This window comes from Nothoprocta perdicaria, unplaced genomic scaffold (genome assembly GCF_003342845.1).
Source record: "Nothoprocta perdicaria isolate Ctin4 unplaced genomic scaffold, notPer1 scaffold_265, whole genome shotgun sequence".
NCBI lineage: Eukaryota > Metazoa > Chordata > Aves > Tinamiformes > Tinamidae > Nothoprocta > Nothoprocta perdicaria.
The window spans coordinates 289,402-306,620 of record NW_020455494.1 but is presented as its reverse complement, the minus strand read 5'-3'; the positions used below and the strand labels follow the sequence as shown (position 1 = coordinate 306,620).

Here is a 17,219-nt window from a genome sequence, read left to right as displayed (position 1 = left end):
ATTGTGCCATTATGCAGAACCCAGGGAAATTTCATGGAAAAAGGGGCAAAGAACAGAACCTCTTCTGTAGTATTGGTAGCCCCACTTGGGCTGTCTCCCTGCTGGCTTCGGAAACAGAGCTAAAGTCCTGAGTGGAGCAATTAGTAATGTAAGTGTCAGCATCTCATCACAACACATCCTGCATCTTGTCTGGCATTTCCAGTCTGGCGAAAAGGAATGGACAAAGAGCTGGAACTTTCTGAGGTTTCTCTTAGTGGTGAGGAGCAGCCACTCGTGTTCTGCCACATTAACCCCATCAGGAAGTCATAAACTTGTCCTCTCCTTACCAACACTGGGAGATTCTGCTGACCTGAAAAACAGGAGGCTGTGGCTTTTCTGCATCACTGGGAGGAGCTCCTTCCCCAGCATGGCTGCATTGCCTGCCCAGAAACTGAACTCTGCCTTAGTATTCCTTATAATTCATTACTCAGTGGTTGTCACTTTAAATATATTGTGTGAATGAGCCAGGAATTGCTGGAGTCCTAATATCAAGCTAAATTAATGAGAGTTCTTCTTTTTCAGAGACCAGATGCAAAGTCCCAGTTYCCTTGCTGAATGGCAAGGTGGTCTATGAGAACAATACAGTTGGCAGTACTATAGCGTATTTCTGCAAGAGAGGATACACCTTGGAAGGGGAACCTGAAGCAGAGTGCACAAAGGATGGAAAATGGAGCAATCCCTTCCCTCTCTGTAAACGTGTGTGTTCGCTTTGTAACAAAACAAAAAAAAAAAAAAAGTGGTCTAATTTGTAAGCATTAAAGGACAGTCTGCTCTTCATTTAAAGGGGTAGTAATTAAGAGCAACTTCTGCAGATCTTTGTGGAGATGGACTGTAATTCTCTTTCAGAGTGGCCCAGAACAGGATTTGTTACTAGTAGCTGGAAAGATTGTTTTGCCCAACAGGGAGGTTACCTGTTGGGGGGCATCCCATGTTTGTGGGGAAGTAATGGAGAGAGTGCTTAGCCATGTTAAAGCAGTAGCGAGTATATTGGCTATTTTTGTGACAGTGAAAGCACAAACTGTGCTCTGTATTGATCTGTTTAGTTAGAAAACTGCCTTATGTGTTAAGCTCACCTGAACAAAACTCTGAGCAGCCTGACATAGTTGGCCCTGCTTTGAGAAGGAGGTTGTCTAAAGGACTTTGTAAGTTATCTATGAAATAGCACCTTACACACACATGCACACCCACACAGCCTTCCTTGTTGCTGTATCTGGGTCTAACTCATCTTAATGTCTAGTTTCAGGTAGCAGTTGAGACATTTAATTGTTGCATAACAAAGCATGTGTATGATTTTAGTTTTAGGAAACCGGCATCAGTCTCTACAGTATTTAGAGTTCAGCATCTCTCACGTTTGTGATGAAAGACCAGCAGACTATTCAGAAAAGGCTCAGSAAGCCTACAGCCAGCAATAGACAAAACTGTCAGAGAAACTCTAAATTCTAATGAAAATTACTGAGGATTTCTGTACAAATACCAGGATTTTCTGCTGCTTTATGTTGCTGCAGGCCCTCTGAACAGCTAAATAGAATAACTGAATCACTTTACAATAAGATTTTGGTAAAGGCTCGAGCCAATGGAGGGTGGTTGGATGGTGTCATGTAAGATATTCTCTGCTGAAATCCTCAATACCTCTTCCAATGGTGGCTGCGCAGTATGGTAGCAAGTCATCAACAGCATTTTGTCATTTACTTGCAARCCCTCATCTCATAACTTAGCATCAAATTACAAATGGGGCTTGCGAGCAGATTGTTCATTTTATGACTTGATTTTAAAATTTTSAGCTATTTTTCTAAAGTCTTCTTTCCTTCTCTCTCCTTTGTTCCTATTCCTCTTTCCTCACACCCTTTCTGTGAACAGCAAACCCTTGTCCTGTGCCTTTCATCATCCCAGAAAACGCCTTGCTYTCGGAAATGGACTTCTATGTTGGGCAGAACGTATCCATCAGGTGCAGGGAAGGCTACCAGCTCAAAGGAGAATCTGTGATCACCTGCAATGCCGATGAAACTTGGACTCCAGCAACAGCTAAGTGTGAAAGTAAGTACAGGAGTTGCAGCCCTGCTCTGGCCTTTCTGTAGGACTGGTGACAACAGGTATATCCCAAAGTGAGCGTGGCAGCATGGATGTGTAAGTAGAACTCTCCACTTAAATACACTTATTCTGGGTGAAGAGAGCTTTTGTCTGCAGTTGCAGACAAAACTTCTCAGACTTCTCATTTGAGAAGGTGCAGGAAAAGCTTTTGGAGGTGTAAACTGGATCTCTGCTGGAGACCCTGGCACATAAAGGTGAACTAAGAAGCTCTATGAAGGACGTATTGTTTCTTGAGAATGATGCAGAGCGTGTCTGTGTGTGCTGATGCAGCTGACCAAGCCTCTGGGTGGTTTGTTTCCTCTAGAGATATCTTGTGGGCCCCCAGCTCGCACAGAGAATGCTCTGRTCCGTGGCAGCTTCTATCAGTATGGAGACATGGTCACCTACTCGTGCTACAGTGGCTTCATGCTGGAAGGGCCCCTGCGGAGCGTTTGCCTGGAAAATGGGACATGGACAACACCCCCAACCTGCAAAGGTATGAGTGCACCCAGCTAGCAAGCACATTTCTGATCTTYCCATAAGCACAGGGACAGCATCCTACGTGCAGTAAAATGAAAGTCAAGTTCTTGCTGTTTTCAGAGCAGCCRTCCATGCACAGTGCAGGGAATTTTATGTGCAGGGCATTGCTTTATTTCCAAGTGAGAGAAAGCTTCCACAAACCTGATCTCTATTCCTGGCTAATGCCTTAGTTTCTTTTGCAAGAGCAATGTATCCCACACCCTGAGATCATCTCTCACAAGTCTCTTCTGGAAGCAAATATTCACACTCATAGGTTGATCTGCTTCAGGCCAGAACTGTGAGTCAGTAGCAGTTCAATAAGAGCACAAAGATATCTATCTTTTCGCAGCTAAAGAACAAGCACTGGGGAAAACAAAGTGGGACATTAGATGGATCCTTAGGCCCTCACCATGTTTAGAGCTTGTTGGCCTCAATAAAATAGATTGAGGTACAGCTCACTGAAATAATGCAGGCTAAGGGCTAAGCAAATTGTATGATTTCAGCAAAACRGGAAGGCAAAGACTGTGCTTTCATGCCATTGGCATGTCTTAAGGAAATTGCCACTGTTTGGTTTACTGGTCTTTAAAAACATACATTTGTATAAATTACAGAATTAATTCCTCCACACACAGCACTAAGATAATCAGTTTGATACAGAAAGTGGAAGAAGGCCCCACAAAACAAAGTGGTAATAACCTAAACAGTTGAAAACAGATATTAATTAAAACAATTTAAAGCACTAACTTAAAACCTAGAACAATGTGTAGCAGAAGAGTTTCAAACTGCAGGGCTTTGATACCTTGGCTTCTACCATTTCCACATTAATGTATTGGCCCTGCAGCTCTGAGTTTGCCACAAGCAGGATAACTTACCTGCTTGCTGGCATCCTAAATTGTGTCTCAGCTGGTAGGCCTCCTACCAGGCTGTGAGCTGTGCCTTAGATGTGTTACTTAGAAATGAGATGAATGACAACAAAAAATTTAGTGGCTGTCACTGGCCAGTCATCAGCAGTCCCATTCTCAAAGCTCACAGACTCCCTTAGAAGAGGAGAGGTGTCAAAATGTCAGTCTGGGAACATGATTAAAGTTGTCAGGTCCACTTCTGTTTCTGCAAGTGTCTCTCGGCAACCTGTGTCTAAAATGGCAGTAATAATACTTTCTCCCTCCTCRGCCTTTTTAGGTTGGAAGCCCTTGGAAAGAGACCTTTTATACACTCTTAGTCTGGATAATTAGGAGTGCTATATAAATTATTTTATATGAATTCTGCAACCAAACAATGTTGGTGGCGGTGTCCTGACCYAGACAAGTTAAGTTGTCCTGTTGGGAAAAGCTGTGTTTGAAGCAGGTTCTCTGTTAGTTCATATTTGTATGTGAATATAGTGTCATGTTCACATATGTAATAATCATATTACTGTCATATATAGTAATATATGATTATTATATGATAATTTGGCATGATATTTATATTGCCAGACCTAGAAATCACAGTAGTAGATTATTTGGGGACGATCTAGAGGAAGGAAAAAAAAAAAAAAAAGGCTTGCAATCCTGAATAGTTCGGTAATATATAAGCTGTCATTGAAAACCACCATTTTTTCAGGTCATCGCAGGTGATGTGATCCTGACTTGGCATTGCAATGGGGAGACAGCTTGTCCAGAAGCCAAGTAGAGAAGACTAATAGTAAAGGCATCTGAGTTATTTCAGCTGCCAAGAGGTATCCAAAAGCCCTGTGGAGGACATACATTCCCAGGCCACAGAAGCACTTCTGAAAAGTTTGCCTAGTATCTCATTGTTGCCCTTAAACTGTGATGGTTACAGATTTCAACAGATTTCTGTGCAACACATACTCTAACATAAACTAAAATTCTTTAGGAAAATTATTTGGATGTTATCTCTCCAGGTCTTAATGCTCTAGATTCTTCAGTTGTGTCTTTAATATCACCGATCACTACTTTTTATTCTAATTTCATATTTGTTTTTGTACAGAATCCTACCTTATGCCAATCGCTATAGTTCTCTACTAAGACAGGGTGATTCCAGAAGTTGCTAACAAATTTGAGGGCTGATCTGTGATGAACAATCCTGCTGCATACAGGAACTTATCCCGTGTCCAACACCACTGAATCCATTGGGATGTGCAGAGGATTAAGTGTAATAGGATGTGCAGTATATTAAGCATAATAATGTGCAGAGGATTAAGTATAATAGCAATATCCAAAAAACAGGATGTGATGAAGTAGGCAGGCAAAGTGAGCATAGGACAAGAAGGCAGAGGAGAATAACCTGCATTTTGCTTTATTAAGTTAGGGGAATTACAATTACCCCTCTTTCCACCTAAAAGGGGAAGCCAAAAGGGACCAAAGATGTTTCTGAGAGGGCAGACGTATGTTTTTGTGACACACATCAAAGTAATCTTTCAGAACTTCTTTATAATTCATGGGAGAGATTTGCCTGACAAAAGGCCTACAGGACCCTGCAAGCCCTTGTGGTCTACGTCAGAAGCGACATGAAAGCAGTTCTCGCGATGACTCATGCAGCACTTCTTGCTTTTGGCACTGTGAGATGATTATTACTGTGTCCTAAGACAGAAGTGTTCTGGCCCGGTTGAACGGGTTAGTTAACATAAATATTATAATTAAAAAGCAGACTGTGTTCGTTTCTTTGGGAGAGCTCTAGCCGCAGCTGCACTCGCCTGGATTGCTGATAGTGCAGGGTTGCAGGCCCGGTGCTGGTCCGAGGCCCAGGGGTGGGACGGGTCACCCCAATCCTGCTGACCGCAGCACTGGGGGGCTCGGCGGCCTGCACAGACCTGCACAGATGCACCCAGTCCAACGCCGCTTCCACCTGTCCCTCCTGAAACCTGTGCCTTGTATTTGCTCCCTGCCTGCATCTCACGGACTAGGAATGATCTCCGGGTGAGGAGGTGCAAGGCAAGAAGTTCATACTTGCTTATCAGACAAGAATGTATTGATGGGCTGGCTCTGAGACTGGGGAAACATTTTCACTTGGTGTCACGTGAAAGATTTGTTGTGAARGTGGGAACAGAGGCATTTTTATTTTTACCTCCTGACCCATATCAGTGCTACACCAGTGTAAAACTTCTGTGTCCTGCACAGATCATTGTCAGGGATGGATTTACAAGGAGGCCTCAAAACATTAACAGCTGGGATATGGGACCTGCTAGAGTAACTGCAGTTGTTGTTAGTGGTTGCCTGTCTGTCCCCAGGAGATCAGTGCCTCTGCCTGGCTTGCTCTCGTGCTTGCCCGAGAGGAGAACAAGATCCTGACGTAACTCCCGCCGTAAGCCTTTCTCCAGCCTTGTTTGCTGAGTGAATAATAATCCCCACAGCTACAGACACAGAGTCTCTCTCTCCTCTTAAATCAGGGTATAACAAGTGCACATCTAGAGATTATAATGTCCTCCTCATTCAGAGTTTCGCAACGAGGGCCTGGGCACAAAGCCAGGGAAAGATCCTTGCCTGAGATCCTGAGCTGCTGGAGCTGATGGTTGGAGCTGCATCCCAAGCGAATCCTAAAACTCCTGGAAAATCTGCCCCTTTGCTGACAGGCAGAATAGGCTTCAGAGGCCGTTTGTCTTGGTCTGTGGATTCAAATAGAGATACCACTTATATGTCAGACTTAGCCCCACCGTCCTGTTTTATGTTCATGGAATATCATTGGAGTGGTGTGGATTACACAAAGCTTTAAATGATTTTGTCCTGAACTTTCATGATGTTTTATAGAATATAGAAAATCTAATCTGCACATTGTTCTGCTTTAGTGGACACACAGAGACAAACTGTCTATGTTACTATATACATATCTATAACAAAACTGTGCAAATTATCTGTTAAAATATGCAATTTCTGTGACCCTCTCAGGACCCAAGATGTCTTTTTATTTTTAAATTATTTAAATTTTAAATTCAGGATCAGTTGACAAATGATGTAAGGCCTCAGAGTATGAAAAATAAAGACAAAAGTTTGGCCATATTTCGGGTGACTCCAAGCCGTAGCTTGCACCTTGGCATGGATTAGCTGCAAATGTCAGTCAAGTTTGGCTCCATCAGTGGAAAATTTGCGTTCCTTCCAATGGGGATCTCAGGTCTGAACAGTGTTTCAGCATGTTAAACCACTGTTTATATTTGATACTAAAATTCAGTGACATCTGAAACACTTTCAAAGCCCAAGCTCTTATTTTGCTGCTCTAAATAAGTTATTAAAGATAGGACGCAATTAACAATTCCAACTGGGTTTCCCRAGGTTATGCTGTGTTCATGAGTACCACTAATTAGAACATAGTGTGATTACTTATTTGTTCTGCAGTATTATCTGGAAGCCACAGTTTTTGATCTTGTGTATGTGGTGCACAAGAGTGCACCCTGTGAGACGGTTAGTTCTTGCTCTGGTGAAGTCTTAACATGTTTGAAGTTACCTTGCCACCAGTTTTGCAGAGTGGCCCTGGTTTCCCTGGGTGTGCTAGCCAAGATACAGTGCAGCGCAGGTGAATGGCGATAAAATCCAGAGTCTGTCTCAAGTCACAACAGTTATTAAGCTAGCACGACAGGGGACRCTTTCAGATTCCTCACTTTTATGATTAGGGACTTGTTAAGGGTTGCGTTAGGGAGCAGCAGCCAGCGTGAATGGCAGGGGACGTTGATAACCACACTTCGGTGTGTACAAGGAAACAGCTGGCTGTGCTTTGCAGAGCACTGCTTATCGCTCAGGATGGCAGTGCATAAAAATTGTACAGCAGTTTATTGTGCCGTATTGACAAAGCCCGCATTATACCAGACAGCTCTATCTTTGTGTTTTGTAACAAGGTTGGAAGAAAGCTTGGTTTTATTTTGGATTTAACTTGTAAGAGAAAAATAAGGATTTTGTTTGTATGTGTTATAAAACTGGAAGAAAAAAATTACTAGGTAAAACACAGTATCAGCCTTGAAACATTGTCCAGATAATTTACCGTGCTATACTAAAAACTTAGAAATTTACTATGCAATACAAAAAACTTTCAGTAGTGGAGAGACAATTCTTCCTCATCTTAATCATTCACAGTAAATAAAGAGGATAGTGTTGCACGTGCTCCTTCCCACCTACACTCGCTCGCAGTACCTTGCCACCTGCACGCAGCCAGAAAATGATGTAATCCTCAAAGCCAAAGCCAAGTTTTCTTTCTGAGCTTCGCTATGTTTACTTTTCCTACACCAAACCTTACAAATCCAACAATCCGTGCAAGATGCTGGTCGGCTGCTCGTAGCCTGCTGGGTCCTGACGTGGCCATTCCTGTTTTCCAGCTGTGTGCCGGTTCCCGTGCCAGAACGGAGGAGTATGCGAGCGACCGAACGCGTGCTCGTGTCCAGAGGGCTGGATGGGCCGTCTCTGCGAGGAGCGTATGTATATCTTCTTCAGATGTAGTTTTAAGGATGTTTTCTATAAGGCAGGTGAATTTAGTAGAGTGAACGTGGTTGGAAAATTAAAGATTTAAGAGCCCAGAAACTTAAAAAAACGTAACTTTTCTATTTTACAAATTAAAAGCAACTGAAAGGATTTAGTAGATTGCTTGTTTCTAGATAAATGACCGTCCTCTGATATCTCCAAGCCAAAAATAACTTATCTCTAATTGATGAGATTTCTTTTTCCGCTATTCCCTCACTCTCTTTGAAAAGCTTGCTTCAGTTCCCCAAAACCTACCTGTAATGACAAGACACAGTAATTTGGGTAAAAACAGGSGGATTAGAGCAGAAGGATATAATGGTTATGCCAGTAGATGTGTTTTTTTTTTCTTGGCTTCCTTTTTTTAGGTCTGTAATTATAAACCTGATCAATTCTTGGTCAAATAATACAGCTGTGACATCTTTTCCAAACTGTCCCTCCTGATCTCTACCACCCATAAATGGTGGGCAGACCTTAGTTTTCTCTATCTGTGTAGCTGGAGAATTGGATCTTTCCCGCTTGAGAAGAGCCAGCTTTGACCTTGGTGCCTGCAGAGATTCCCTGGGTGTCCTCAGAGGCCACTTTATGCCCTATTTCCCTTTTCCCCAGTGGTGATTTTGTTAGAACGGGTTGGTAAGGCTTGTGCCTTTCAGGTTGGCAGTGCTCAAGCAGAAGAGACCTTGTGACTGTAAGGGCGTTTAGGCGTGAGTCTACATGAATAGAAAGGAAAGTGCTGTTCTTGCATTTAGTCCTGGCTCTGGACTGGCCCTCACCCAAGGTTTCAGAGGGCCCAAGGACACCTGTAGTTGAGAGGATGACRATGTCTCTGTTCCAAGTGTAGACGTCGGGAAAGGAGTGGTACTGCTTCCTGTAGCACATGGAGAGAGATGCGGTCCACACTTATTGCCAGGCAGATGTGTTACATTTTTAAATTATCCTCTAAACCTACCTCAGCAAGCTCTTTGCAGCCTGCGCTAGAGCAGAGCCCGTTCCCTGTGGCACAGATCTCGAGCTGCAGAACAAGAGGTGCCTCGAGTTGACACTTTGGTAGAACTCCAGCTGCGTGGTGCCATGGCACAGCCGCTGTTCTGTTCTCCCTGCGTCTCCCTGTCCCCTCCACCAGAGCCAAACCTGCAAGCTCCATCCTGTCTGCCCCACAGGTTCAGCAGGAGGGCRGCGAGGAGGCCAGTGTCTCAGAGCTGAGCTTGGTGCACCACGGCTGATCTCCCTGCCTTGCTGCTAGTAACAACACTGAGTGTACTCCTCAGGGCCAGAGGACAAATTGCAGGCCCCTGGTTGTTTTGATCTGCCATCCCAGTTCAGACCTTGTCTTCCCGTATGAAACAAAGGAACAGACAGCTGACTGGCTTGATTATGCTCCACACAGACACAGGCACTACCTCTCYGTGTTCTCCTTCATTCGGCACAGGTAGTAAGGAGAGAGGAAAGGGCTTCATGCTGCTAGTTAGTCTGACCTCCTTTTGCAGCCTTGTTTGATGAGCAAGATCCATCAGTGCASGTAAAAGATACACTGACTTTTCTTGGTGTGGAGTGTCTGCCCTGGAAGGCAAGTATAAGCACTGMGCACTGGTGTCTCAGGGCCACACCACAGATGAAACCACTGATAGTTCATTTCAAAGATAACAAGGCAGTCTTCATCTTCCTTAGAAAGGTCTGGCCACCCTTAAAAATGCACAGGACCCCACAAACTTACTGATGCAAACAATGTTAATTCTTGGTGATACGGATTAGTCCTGCAAACTCCTGGAAGGTCACAATCCTCTCCTATCCAAGCTGGCTGCAATTGCTCAGCTTGATCTTGACAGTGAAGTGCAGGAAGAAGAATTTCACCAGCCCTCTGCAGTTGCATCCATCCTCCCATGAAACTCCCAAAGAAGTGCTGTTCTGTGCTCCAACTCCTCTTTCCACTTGTGCATGCTCACATAAACATATAATCTCCAGTGATTTTCTGAAGTTAGTGCATGATTTCATTGCTTTGAATGTTATGTTGAGGAAGTTCTACTAGCTTGTGATAAAAGCATCRTTCTCTCACAGAAGTAAGTATTGATTGTAGGTACTACATGTGAGAAACAAGCAGGTATCCTTTGCAGGTATCCCTGAGTGTTCACAGAACCTTCAGTCCTCTAAAAGGACTCATGCAATTGCTCCGGTTTGCCCATTTGTTTGTCCACCTTCTTTGTCCTTTCTGGGCCCATTTTAGCCACAACTTATCCCTTGCTCATAGTTCAACTCTGCTGATACTGGATACAAACACTTGTGGGGACAGGTGCTAGTATTTATTGTTAAAAAAAAAAGGTGACATTCTCACTTGAACACTGTTTTTCTTCACTATCACACTTCTTCACAGGTGATAATTCTTTCCTTCTTTTTTGTCTTCTCCTAGCAATATGCATCCTGCCATGTCTCAATGGAGGTCGCTGTGTGGCCCCTTACCAGTGTGACTGCCCTCCTGGATGGACTGGATCACGCTGCCATACTGGTAAAACTCCTTTCACCTGCCCCTTTTGTGACCATCATCACTACCTAGCACAGCTCACTAAGGGCTCTAAATAGGAGCTTCCCACAGAAAACCTCAGCCSTGCAAAAACATTCCTAGCAGATTTGCTCTCCCCAGCTACACACTGTTTTCTGAATATTCTTTTTTTCAGCATGAGGCTTAGCTCATCCCAATCCTCGGATCAGTTTGCTCCCAGAAAGGACAATAAGCATTAACTGGAGATYTTTCCACAAAATGCGGTGCTGAGGAGAGACTTCCAAAGACAAAAACAAAACAGGGTTCCYGAGAAGGATTAGAATTTCTCTCATTTCCAACCCCAGCATATGCAGTTCACCATTAAGCTGATAAGGGAGCTGCAGGTACCAGAGGTTATTCACCGCATAGCTGTCTGGTATGGAGAATTTCTGTGAAGCATTGCCCAACTCAGTCCTGAGCCCTGAGCCACGTAAGAGGGCAGAGGATGTGTTTAAAGGTGGTTGAATTACGTGGCTTAATCAGACCACTTTTAACAAAATTGATGAAAATTGCATTTTAATAGACCTCTTACTTCCACCTAACTGAGGTTCAAAGCTATGTAACACCACAAGATAGAGGTGGAGAGTGATGCAGGGCCTTAATTTGTGTGCCCTTGTGTGCATCCTGCTTGTACTAGGTGAAGCTAATCTGAAATTAGGGATAATGTTGAATCCATATATGACATGCTTACTTCCATGTCAAGACTGAGCACAAGTTATTTTTGGAAGGCTTATCCCTGTGGTAATAACCAATAAAACCCTTAAAAGTTGAGTGATCATTGACATGCTTTTTAATCAGGAATAAATCTTAAAATTAGCTTAAATATTAGTGGATAGTCTGTTCCCTGTATTTTTGTTCTTCAGGCCCACAATAACTAATTACTAATAAGTGCGTAACAAAGCGGTCTAATTTTGTCTTTCTGAAGATCTTTAGAGTGGCTAACAAGGTGAATTAAAGGAGGAATTAGTGCTGTTGCTAATCAATTTTGACATTACTTGCTTACCTGATAATCTAGTGAGGGGAAAATTCTGTGATACGCTACAGATTCAGCCTTCCTGCACAGTGGAACGCCAAAGCAAAGAATTTTTCTCAGCCATCCTGTTCTTTAAAGGGCACTTGCCTAGCACAGCAGACATCATTTCAGCTGATAGTTCATAACCTTTGCAGCTGTAACAGTGTGTATGGCTTAGGAAGATTTTTTTTAAAAAACACTTTGGGTCAGCAGTTCAAATCTGTCCAGGGTGACTTCCTCTTCAGCAAATCACACACACAMAAAAAAAATCTAGTGTGCAGCGGCATCTGTACAAAAGTCCATTCATAAAAGTCATAAGCAATTAGTGTGAAGTTACTAATCCGCTTCTTACTTTGCCACGGATTTTGACATTTTACCATGACAGAACAAAACGAGATGAGAAATATTTGAATTACTGCTACTCTCACTGTAATAGTTACACACATGAAAGAAGAGCCAGAAATGTTTCATTCACRTGTTTAATTCTAGATTCAAAAGTCATTTTTCAATACACAGAATAGGATGCAATTAATTTACAACTGTACAGTTATATGTGCAGTTATATATGATTAGCAGTCTATAACATCCTGCCATTGTCTGTTCATATTTTGATCTAAAGGAATGAGAGTAGTGCATTTTTCCTTTACACATTATTGTATTTGCTTCTTCCATTTCTTTTAAAAATATTTTAATCAGACTTTCCAGGGATGAGTATTTCTTGTAAAGATGATACCTGGAGTTTATCTTCACTGGTGTTTTTAGATCCATCCTCTAGATTTTCAGCTCTCCTATTCTATAAATATMTACATCAACAGAGCTCATTAAGTAGTGTCTGAAAATCTGCAGTTTATCTCCATAATGTCCAGACTGATAGGGAGGACTTGAAACTTTGTTTTTTACTGTTTCCTGGCCTGGTACCTTACACTTTGTCTGCTGTTGATCTGTAAATGCTTTTTGATTTTCGTTTTGTGAATGCTTTTTGGGCTTTAACTTTTTTTTGTGTTCTGCCTCTTTCTGGATTTCTTACCACATCTGGTTTCTACTTGTCTGAACTCAGTTCTAGGTATTGTTCAGGTGTCACACTCCTGTTTAGGGGTCCTGCTCCAGAAATGAGGCCTATTCTGCTGCTCATCTTCAGGCTCTTCTCCTCCTCCTGCTTCTGTTTGCACTCCTTCTTCTGCCTCAGCCTGGAGCAAATAAGCTGARCAAATAAGCTCAGCATTTGTAAGGCTGGATAAGACACTACAGCAGAAGCAGCAGAGGCAGCAGAATCCCTYTCAGCAGAGACACGTGTGTGAGGCRGCCCTTTCCAAAGCAATCCATCTTCTGCAGCTTACTCACAGGCTGTGTTTATGCTGTAGCTCTGAGAGCGCCTCGCTCCAAACAGAATAGCACAGGCTGGATTTGCAGAGCCTGGCTCCTCCGTCCTCTTGGAGTGTGTGTGGTCGCTAATGCAGCTCTGTGTGTATTTGCTTGCAGCTGTTTGCCAGTCTCCTTGCCTGAACGGTGGGAAGTGCATACGGCCAAATCGATGCTATTGCCCCTCATCATGGACTGGACATGACTGCTCGAGGTGAGTGCTGGGTGCTCTGCCGTGCGAGGTTAGAGTCAACTCCCTGCTTCAGAGCCCTTTTTCAGAACAGTAGTTCTGGGAGGTTTTTYGGAGTGCAGTTAATGTTGCAGACAAGCATCTCTAGATCCTCTTAATCAATGATCACTGAACTGGTCATGACTTACAGGCAGTCTGGAATAATTAGCACTCTAATGATTCCTAAACAGATAGAAATTCCTTAAAATACTGCACTAGTATATGAGCAAGCAGGCAAACCCACAAGATTTAGCCTCATTTTTAGTGATGAAAGTGAAAGTGCTTGTTGTGATATGAGATGTTCTGAAAATCTGGGTGGCCTGTTGAGCAGAAGTTGTGTTCTTTTGGCTCCGCATGTACCTGAGGTGGATCTAGGTTTTCGAGAGAAGGGCCATACAACAGGCATTACAAATGACAGCAGCTCTRCCTCCTGCTAAGTGTTGTCCCTGTCTCAGGAGCACTATTCAGTGCCTTCAAGTCAAGTCCCATTCAATCATTTGGGGGCACTGCCTGTATCAAGAGCCCCAAGAACTGGTCTTGCCTCTTGCTCATGTGTGCCATTTTTCACTTGGTTTTACCAGTACTTGTGTTTTAGTTACGGATTGATTCATCTCTCACAAAGCCTGTGGAGCATAAAGTGAAGGATAAAAAGCCTATTGTGTTGCATCACATGTGTTGCAATTTAAAAGTTATTATCTTTCATACAGCTTTATTTTTTTAAAAAAATAACTTGTGAAGTTTGGGGGTTTGGCCTTCAGGGGAGCCAGGATAGTCCCCAGTTTCCTTGGAGAGCTGCTTTTTTCCATGTTGTCATTAGGAGTAATTTAAAGCCCTGGAGAAGGAAGACAGGTGGAATTGAAAACATGCTGTTGTGGTCGGCAATGAACTATCATAAGAAAGATGCAGGATGAATTCCATTGCTCATGCCCATGAAGTGGTAATGAAAGCCACAGGTAGCAAAACTATTAATACCTCAACCCACACAGATTCCTGCTGAACACAGTGGCCACTCTCCTGGAGAGTTAAACAAGTAACAGCTGAACATGGATGATTTTTCTCCAAGATATCCAGAAATCCAACGACACTGAACACTTTTTATTGTCCTTTCTGGACRAATCAGGGAAAAGAAGGATGGGGAAAAAAAGCAGTGGGTTTTGCTCTGTATTTTGTTAAACTTTAGTTTCACTCCCCTAGGGCTCTTTATAGTCTCCAGTACTATGCAAATGGCCCCAAAACAATACAACCCAAAACAATRCAGGCACAGCAGGAGTTACTGGGAGTGCCTTTTAACAGGAAATCCCGGGTCCAAAGCCTCTCCCTGGGCATCCAGGACCAGACTAGCTCCCAAACATTCGGATGATGCAGGATTTACATTAGATGCCAGGCGCGTCTCCTCCTCTCCGTGTGCTGCTGTGGGGCTGCAGTCCCCGCTGTGATTCGGGTGCCCCCTCTGGACCTTGCATGTTGGGTGCAGCACTGACCCTGCTCCCTTGTTTGTTGCCACAGGAAGCGGAAGGCCGGATTCTATCCCTTTTGACATCCGAGCAGCGTCTTCACATCCAGAAAGCCTTTCTTCAGCCGAGGCACCAGGGCTTGGAATTTAACGCATTGTAAATCACATCCATTTCACCCCTTCCCCCCCCGAGCTCCGTGGTTTTGTACTTTATTTTGTGATATATTTTTTTCTGTACCTTTCCCTTTTTAAAGAAATCCTCTGTATTTTTCATTTACAGAAGTATATCAAATATATGCTGCTACGCACACACCATACACACACACACACACACACACCGTACAAATGTTAAAATTCCTCCTTCCCACCAAGGACGTAGTTGTGTATGGAGAAGTCCTTTGCTTTTCTTACGTACATTTATTTGATTAAAACCCATCATATTGCCTATCATGATCAAACAGAACGTGGCAGATCTTAAACATTTGCCAAAGGACCCTATTTTGACAGTAAAGAATAACTTTCAATGAGCCACTAACTAAAAACCTTGCCAATGCTAGAATAAATAACCAGCTGAGCCAGTGAACCTTGCAATGGACCTCTATCAAAACTGAAATAAGAACTATATCTAATAAAGTCCATTGTGTAACCATAGTTTCAGGTAGTTGTAAAAATAAGAAGAATCAGTGATGTTTACTGTGTGACATTAATTGGAAAGCCTAATAAAAGGCTTTAGCAAGAGTTTTTGCCTGAGGTAAAAATAAACTAATGAACTGAGGTGCTAAAATTTACTTAGTTAGGCAAAAATAAGAGGGTGGAAATCACATACCCCCCTTGTTGATGGATACCACACATTAGTCCTTAACAGGTGTATGGTAAATAGCATCAGTTAGCAGAGCCTCATCCTCAAGAGCTGTTACACTGAGAACCTGAGAATCAGCCATGAGAAGCTCCATTTTTTATTCCAGGAATAATAGAAAGCATGAGAGGTAGCCAGCCTTAGGAAGGAGGAAGGAAAACAATGGATCTTCTGCAATTTTACTGCTAATTACCCTTGAGGTTCTCAGTGAATACATCATGTGTCCCCTTCCCTTGTAAATTCATTTCCTTGTATGAGTGCTGTGGTGTGACCCAAGGAGGAGCTCATAGTTATGAGAATAGGGGTAAATATTGACAAGTAACTGATGGCTCTTAAGGCCAAAAAATGGGGATAAAAAAACAAGTGAGCCAATGAGAGCATTCAGTCGACAGTCAATTAAATAAGTAAAACAGTACTGATGAAGAGCAGAAGTTGTTAGAGACTGACTTAATGTGAATGCAGAGCTGCAGTGAGCTGTGAAGAGCTGTCCCTGCAGCTCCCAGACCTGCCTTTTCCCGGGATGAGCAGCACAGAGCAGCCACCTGCAGACGCCCAGCTCCAAAGCTGCTGTTTACAGCTTTGATTGACGTGTTCCTTCACTTCAATCAAAGTAAATTCCAGCAAACAGCACCCATATTCCAACCCCGTAGTCACCACCACCTGCAGGCGCTTTGTCCCGTGAGCTCCTCGCTGCCGTAGACCAGGAGAGCAACACGGGAGCCCTCAGGTGAAAGGGGGCCGTGGTGGCGGCAGCAGATTTTTAATTATACGTCACCCTCGTATTCTGAAGAGTAAATTGTTCCTTTTCTAGTGTATTTCTGTGGTGTGTGCATCGCATTGCCCTTACTCTGCCCTGGTGTCCCCCAGAGCAGAACAGCATTGGTTAGGAAAGTGCTTAGATCTGGCAGGACATTTTTGTAGAGGAGTATTTTGGGGATCGGGGCTGGCTTTTAGCGCTCCAGCTTCACACTAGTAAACTCATATAATACATGGAGTCCCAGGATCAACCCAATCCACGTGTTACATAAACAGATGTGGTGGTAGAAGAGAGTAGGTGAAATTAGAGATTATTGTATTAATGCTGTTGATGTTGTTTTGATACTTGCAGGAACATTTCCCCTCCCCTCCCAATACTGTATTGTCATTTATGTCACTGCTTGTTGTGTGTTTTAAACAACTTCTGTGTGATGCACTTTACACTGTAAATAAATTGCACCCTGTTTAGTACGCATAGAGGCAGCAGTGCAGTTTTTTTCCAAAAGCCAAAAAAAAAATTCTTGTCTCCTATCTCTGCCTACTCTTTCTGACCTGCTGTGGGGAAATATGGGTGTTAAGGAAGGGGAGTTCCAGTCAAGGGAAAAGATAGAATAATCAAGTCACCCTAAAAGGATGTGCTGGATTGCTCCAGAATAGGTAAAAATGCAGCTGGTATATAATTTTTCAAATTCTGTCTGCAGATGAGGCGTATATTAAAACCTCTAAGGACCAAATTTATCACAGGTGCATTAAAGCCAGCTTCACTCAGTGCTTACACCAGATGGAGATGTGCCTTCTACACTTCTGAAGTGTATTCTGCACTTTGTATTCTGCACTAACAGTGGATCTTTTAAAACCGTAGAAATCCCCATGTTCAGACCAGGTTGGCTAAAAGAGCTAGAAAAGAGCTAAAGAGTTTGCTATAACAGAAGGAAAACTGCGTTGCCCAGAACCCACCCCT

General features: G+C 43.1%; 1 protein-coding gene across 1 annotated transcript in view; it reads left to right on the top strand.

Moving 5' to 3' along the window:
• SVEP1 (sushi, von Willebrand factor type A, EGF and pentraxin domain containing 1) overlaps positions 1–14,868 on the top strand; it is a 100,883-nt gene extending 86,015 nt beyond the window's left edge. The window contains exons 41-47 of the mRNA XM_026040768.1: positions 562–735; positions 1,897–2,073; positions 2,432–2,602; positions 7,922–8,017; positions 10,465–10,560; positions 13,085–13,178; positions 14,700–14,868. Coding sequence (XP_025896553.1) covers positions 562–735; positions 1,897–2,073; positions 2,432–2,602; positions 7,922–8,017; positions 10,465–10,560; positions 13,085–13,178; positions 14,700–14,730 — 839 coding nt within the window. The 3' untranslated portion in view covers positions 14,731–14,868. The remainder of the gene's footprint in view (positions 1–561; positions 736–1,896; positions 2,074–2,431; positions 2,603–7,921; positions 8,018–10,464; positions 10,561–13,084; positions 13,179–14,699) is intronic.
• The last annotated feature ends 2,351 nt before the right edge of the window (positions 14,869–17,219 follow it).